The sequence below is a fragment of the Rattus norvegicus genome, chromosome 4 (genome assembly GCF_036323735.1).
Source record: "Rattus norvegicus strain BN/NHsdMcwi chromosome 4, GRCr8, whole genome shotgun sequence".
Classification (NCBI taxonomy): Eukaryota; Metazoa; Chordata; class Mammalia; order Rodentia; family Muridae; genus Rattus; species Rattus norvegicus.
In genome coordinates this window covers 48,271,710-48,278,042 of record NC_086022.1, presented here as the reverse complement: position 1 = coordinate 48,278,042, position 6,333 = coordinate 48,271,710, and the positions used below count along the sequence as shown (strand labels likewise).

At 39.0% G+C, this 6,333-nt stretch overlaps 1 protein-coding gene across 1 annotated transcript; it reads right to left on the bottom strand.

Moving 5' to 3' along the window:
* Positions 1-48: 48 nt before the first annotated feature.
* On the bottom strand, positions 49-5,915 carry Lsm8 (LSM8 homolog, U6 small nuclear RNA associated). Its single transcript, NM_001106585.1, has 4 exons — positions 5,742-5,915; positions 4,785-4,825; positions 2,411-2,538; positions 49-502 (listed from the first exon to the last, which is right to left on the bottom strand). The coding sequence occupies exons 1-4, from the start codon at positions 5,770-5,772 to the stop codon at positions 412-414; spliced, it is 291 nt and encodes a 96-aa protein (NP_001100055.1). The 5' UTR covers positions 5,773-5,915; the 3' UTR covers positions 49-411.
* Between the last annotated feature and the right edge of the window lie 418 nt (positions 5,916-6,333).

Sequence of the window (6,333 nt, the reverse complement as noted above, 5' to 3'; positions counted from 1 at the left end):
CAATTTACTATCTGGTAATTTTCTTTAAGAAAAAAACAAGAACAGAAAGCCACAAAAAGAAACGTGTCTTTTATTACTGTTAGTTGCATGTCTAAGTTACAATAACAGTCTAAGTTCTCTTTACAGCCAATTTCCTATAAATATTACATTACCAAAAAGAGTGGTACTTTGTAACTTTCCAAAATGTCCCTTACATTTTTGTTTCATTTGATAGAAAAATAAACCAAGCAACCACATTAATTTAGGCAATGTTTCCCGATAAAAAGGTAGAAATATTTAAATTACATATTACAGTGTACCAACATGAAGTCAAATATCCACAATTACACACTCATAAAAAAATCTAGACATCACTCTGAGCATAAGAAGTCTCTGTACAGGATTTACAGACGTCTCCTGCACACTAAGCTCTCAGTGTGCTACGGAGTTCAGAGGTTCTGCTCGGATGTTCCCCAAGTCGAGTGCAGAATCTGTCTCTTCATCTATTTCCCCAATGACTGCTCTGTTAGTAGTGCGGGGGGAAAAAAAGAGTTATATACATTTTAAAATAAGCGTACATACATTTCTAACATCCCATTAACTATGGCATCTTATTTCATTTTTCTGAAACATGTGGAACCAAGAAGGTACAGTAAAAATATAAGGTAGGAAGCAAAAGCCGTTTCATCACTAAGTGAATTACCCAAAAGTCCTGGGACTCAAGAACAACATGAAGGTATTACAGGAACATACAGTACAGACAGACATATTGTCAACTGTTTGAACGACAGATCTGATCTGCAGCACTTACATAACAAAAGTCCCCATGTGGTAAGTGGGGGAGCTAATTTCAAGCTACCAACAAGACTCTAATCCATTTACTTGCAAAAAAAATCTTAAAATTCTAAATCTGTTTTCATTTGGCTCTTAAAAGCAGGCTCTAGTCCCAGTAAGTTAAGGGAAATGTTCAATTCTGGTTTCTTTTTACAAAGGCACAGGAGGCACTGTAATAATCCATCAGTCCACACACTCCCAGTGTTTCAGCAGTACTGCTGTGGTCAGAGGACCTGGCTCTCTGCTCCAGATTACCCTATATAACTCACCTTATAATTTAACCCAAAAGTCATCTCCAGAGATCATTTTAGAGATTATAAACACAAATTTAACTAAGGCTCAATTGATCATTTTTACCTAAATCCAGTTTTCAGATAAAGTTAAGTGACTAGAGCATGTGTTCATTTTGAAGTAAGCTCACAGTATTCACTAATAAACTAAAGAATATCCACAAAGTAAATTATGTATCCCTTCCCTACATCTTACATATGCCTTCAAACCACCTAGTTACTACTATCTTTTACTATCCTCTAGTCATATTTTGACTCCTCATAGTATTCTAAAGATGTAAACATAATTTAGATTTTAGACACAAAAGGTGGATCACATGTATAATCCTAGCATTTGGGAAGTTGAAAGAGAATGAAGTGAATCCTGGCCAGGTAACAAGTTGCAGGTCATTCTGGTTATACTCAAAAACAAAAACAAAAACAAAAACAAAACAAAACAAAACCCAAAACCAAGCAAACCAACTAAATAACCCCAAAATGAAAATGTAAACTACTTCTTTGGTCACCAGCCACTTTTCAAACATACCACAGCTACACAAAGCAAGTAGCTGTCATAGTGGAAAATGCTGAGACGTGAGCCTGCCCATCATCAGGAACAGTGTCTTGAACAGCACTGTTCAAAATGGTTACAGCTTTCGCAAAGTGTTACCTCTAAAATATCTCAAGCTAGACTGTCAGTGCCCTAGATTCAACATGACAACAGGTGCTTCATGGGCCACATACGTATATCCAGTCCACTAAAAACACTACCAGCTAAGTGAGCATGAGTTATTTAAAATAACTCAAATGGGAGATCTTTTTTTAAAAGAGGCTTTCCAAAACATTAAGAAGCCTCTTTAAGCATGAATTTGATGCAAAGAAGGGCCCGTTCTGGACATATCTGGACACACACACAGTAGTGGTTTAGGCTATTCACAGGCTGTGGTAGTGGGGAGAATCTAAACTTCAACGCCGGTCTGAGCAACTTAGGAAGGCCTGGTCTCAAAATGAAAAAAGAGAGACCACAGCTCAGTAGTTGACTGCCTGTTCTCCACGTACAAGATTCTAGGTTCAAACCCCAATTCTCAAGTAAGTAAATACACATGAAATCTCAGTAGATAAATGTCTGATTTGTGAGATCACTTTAGTTGACTCCTGAGGCATTTCAACAAACAACGTTTAGAATTATGTAAAAACTGTATCTACAAAAGAAGTTAAGTGCACAATTCTACTAAACATAAGGCATCATATATGTTGGAGAAAATCTTTCTTCCATGAAGCAAGCATACCAGTAGTGAAAATGTTCTCAAAATGACTTATCCACTTACACATTATCTCCTCTCACAATGTATAACCCCAATACCACTTGTTCTACTCCCTGAGAAGAGCTGAACACCCGCTCGTGGCTTTCATCCAGAATCAAGTTAATGGTCTGGTCAAAACCTTTCAGGGTTCCCTGAAATAAAGAGAGAAAGGAAAAAAAAAAGCAGAAATAAACAAAAAAAAATTAGTTCTGAATATATAAATCAAACCACTTCAGTTGGCCGCTAAGTACTTAAGCCTTACTTTGAGTCCGGTAGAAGATAAAATATCTTCTGTAGTCCAGAAGTATTCCATGACCCAGAGCTTACCTCGTACTTGTTTTATGATGAGAAAAATCTGTATCACTAATCTGACTGCTGTATAGTTGTTGAAAGTTGCAAGGGACAGGCAGGCACCATTATTCTTAAGTAACCTCACACAGTCTAGGAACTAGCACTTAAGAATAAACTAAAACAGGACAGATTTAAGGGGAAATTTTCCTTTAAGTTAATAAAGGGAACCACAAAGCATCTACACAAAAGATCACTGTATACTACTTCTTAGGGAAAGGTCCAGTGCTAAAGAAACACACTGCATGCATCACCTCTCCTTTCCTTCATCTTTGGAGACAGTTCTTTGGTTTGCCCATTTCAAATATAGCACCCAATGCTCCATAAAAATGATGGTTCAGGATCTATTTCCTGGATAGTACATAGCTCAGAGGCTGATTACAAAGTAAGTCCTCTACTTTGTTGTAAACAATGTTATGACAAACTAGTTAACACTTATAGTTAATATTTCATCTCCTTACTGCCAACACTGTGTCCTGTGTATATGTCTAACTGAATTCTATCAATACTATAGTAGATATATTAGAACTGAAATAATCAGAAACTTAAGTTGAAGAAAACAAGCAGGAAAAACTGTATGGATTTAGAAAAAGAAAGTATCATAGATGCTCTTCAAGTTTCTGAAGAAATAGCTTATTTTCAATTTAGCTGGTTAATCTCTTGGGTCTACCATTAAATTCTCATGTTACAAAAGCTATAATTATATAGAATCAGAATAAAATAAATAGAAACCTGGAGTCTAGAAACTGGAAAGAAAAACACGTTAGACTATTTACTATAGCAGTTAGTAAATGGTGGTTATCATAAACCCCCCCCCAAATCCTCTCACCTTCATTTTACACAAAACTATTTTATCAGACAACTTTGTGATAAAGATAGGAACTAATCAATGTCAATGCTTTTGTTCAGCTTTTCTTCTATAAACATTTTGTAACAGAAACAAGAAATTAAAACTAAAGGCTTTAAAAATCAACTATTTTCAAATTAGCTTTTAACATTAATAGACTTCCTAAGTGCCCATAGTTTACAAATATATAGACTATGATCTGACCACCACCACCCCCTCATAACAAACTACAAACAAAAAATCCTACATATTTGTTTCCTTTATTAAGAACAAGCAAAGGAAGTAACCTTGGTTTTGGAATTAAACACAATTTATGACACTATACAGTTCTGTCACTTGTCATACTGACTCTCTGGGAAAGTGACTTATTTTGTCTAAGCTAGATTCCTAATAACAAAAGTGGCAATTCTTCACAAGGCTGTAATGCAAACTAATTGATATACAAAATCCTTAACACATGATATGCATTTAGTCTATGTCATTTTGACTGGTATTGCTCATGGAAGAGAAGAGTCAAAAGGATGAAGAAGAAAATTAAGGAGCTGGAGAGATGGCTCGGTGGTTAAAAGTCCAAGTTCTTCCTAGCACCCACACACTGTGGCTCACTCTAGGTCTTGTGGTCTCCTTGTGTAGTGTATCCTCACACATATGGCAGACGCTCATAAACACACACACACACATGAGCAAAAACAAAATTAAATCTTTAAGAAAAAAAAACCAGAATGGAATAACATGGGATTAATTTACAGTCATGCAAGAAATATTTCAATCAGAAATGGTAGGTCGGCCAATGGTACCGAAGATTGTGCCACCAGTGAAGTCATAAATTTAAGTTTCCAAAACCACTTACTATATTCGGAAAAATGATGAAATCACTGAAAGCACATTTCCTCATCGATAAAGAACCAATTAGGGCACACACATGTAAACTGTTTAAGGTCTCTAAGTTAAAACAAACGAAACGGAATAGAAGGATGCAAGAAGAAAACAAATCAGTTTATCACACAGCTCTACCTTTCAGCTCAGGTCTTCAGGGTTGGCCAGAGAAGTTGGACAGGCAGCCAAGAGATGAAGTTAAATAGCTGAATCATAAGAACACCGGAATATTGGTACGCTGTGGTGTCTGAACATTGGGCCAGAAATGTTACCTCAAATGTACAAGCAATAAGCCTCAGGAAAGAGGAAAACGAAAATGTCACTCACCACGATCATTCTGCCATCAGAAGTTATTACTGCAACAGTTCCTGAGAACTGAGTCAAGGAAAGTATTTCCTAAATACAAACTGAAAACTTTTAGCCTAGAAAGGGAATGGTTCCAACTACTTAAAAAAGAGAAAGAATTAAGATTCAACAGAGTCACTGCTCGGAGGAATAAAACGTAAGTTTTTAAACTTGTTTCAACTGTACCTTGAAAACAGTTAATTAAACGATAGAGGGTATAGAATGTGACTGTTTGCCTCTGGTTTAAACAGCAATGTTTCCAACCTATGACACTGAGCAGGTTAGACTCACTTCTTAACCTTTAGAATAAAATTTAGATGGGAGCTAATCAATGTTGGATCTCTTTATGCATGGTAAGGCCCTTCTCATCCAATTAATGCCATCAAGTACCAATAATCCTTGCATCATTAAAACCTCTCTGTATTTAACTAGGGTTTCCTCTTTGAGCATATGCTAGGTGCAATGTTTTTGCCCTGACTTCAGAACAGCAATTCTATCTTAAAATCTCTGGGCTTTTTAAAAGCCATTCGTCACTCTCCAAACACCATCACAATACGATTTATTTTTATTCTACCGCATAGACATTTCAAGCGGAGGCATGGGACCCGAAATGCACATCTGAGGAGCATCTTCCTGTTCATGCTATCCCCGAACAAACAAGACTGTTAGGATCTACGAACTGGGAGTCCTTAGGACAACAGTTCACCTTAGTCCCAATGTTGGAACATATACAATCAACAGGCTACGTGCAGGAAAACTCTAACTACACCGAGATCTGTGCTGTGGGTGGAAAAAGCCACGGGTCCATCCGGGAGCTCCCTCCACGAATCCCGACCCCCGGTCCTCCACCCACTGCTCACTGCCCACCACTCCGGGCCCCCGTGTTCCCTCCCGCCCCCGCCGCGGCCTGAGCCGTCGCAGCGGCCCGCCCGAGGATACGGTTGATGTAGTTCTCCAAGGCAGACGTCATGCTGCTGGGCCCGGAGGTTCCGGGAATCTGAGAGGAATCAGCAACAAGGAGACAAAACACCGCCCGCTAGAAACACGTACAGATTCGCGCCCGCTGGCGAACGCAAATATCGCGAGACTCTGAGGCCTCAGCGGTGACGAATCAGTAAGAGAAAGGAGTCGGACAAACAGGAAACGGGGCGGTGCTGACTAGTGGGCATGCGCAGCGTGTTTCCGCTGGGCTTCCGGGTGGCGATCGGAAGGGGAGACAAAGGCGGGGACAGGCGGAAGTGTAGAGTTGTCACCGAAGGCGGACTGGAAGGAGACACTGGAGGGTTCTACCGGACGGGAAGGCACTGTGGTAGTTACTAAAGGTAGTGCGGAAAGACTCTTTCTGCCGGAAGACACACGAGATGAAGATGTTTCCATTGGCTAGAGTAGGAGAGAGATTCTTTGTTCTCATAGGCAATGTAGATGCAGGGTGCAAGGAGCTCTAGATTTCTCCAGCATGAGCCAAAAAAGTTTAAAAAGCCAAATAGCCCAGTACAAAGGGAGCATTTTGTAGCTCCACGATGTACATTTT

Bases quoted from the DNA above. Each gene is read 5' to 3' on its own strand.
- Lsm8 (NM_001106585.1), bottom strand. From the start codon at position 5,772: ATGACGTCTGCCTTGGAGAACTACATCAACC. The intron at 4,826-5,741 runs GTATCCTCGGGC...CTCAGTTCTCAG, and splicing joins CTTGGAGAACTACATCAACC to GAACTGTTGCAGTAATAACT. The intron at 503-2,410 runs GTAAGTGGATAA...CACTACTAACAG, and splicing joins ATTGTGAGAGGAGATAATGT to AGCAGTCATTGGGGAAATAG.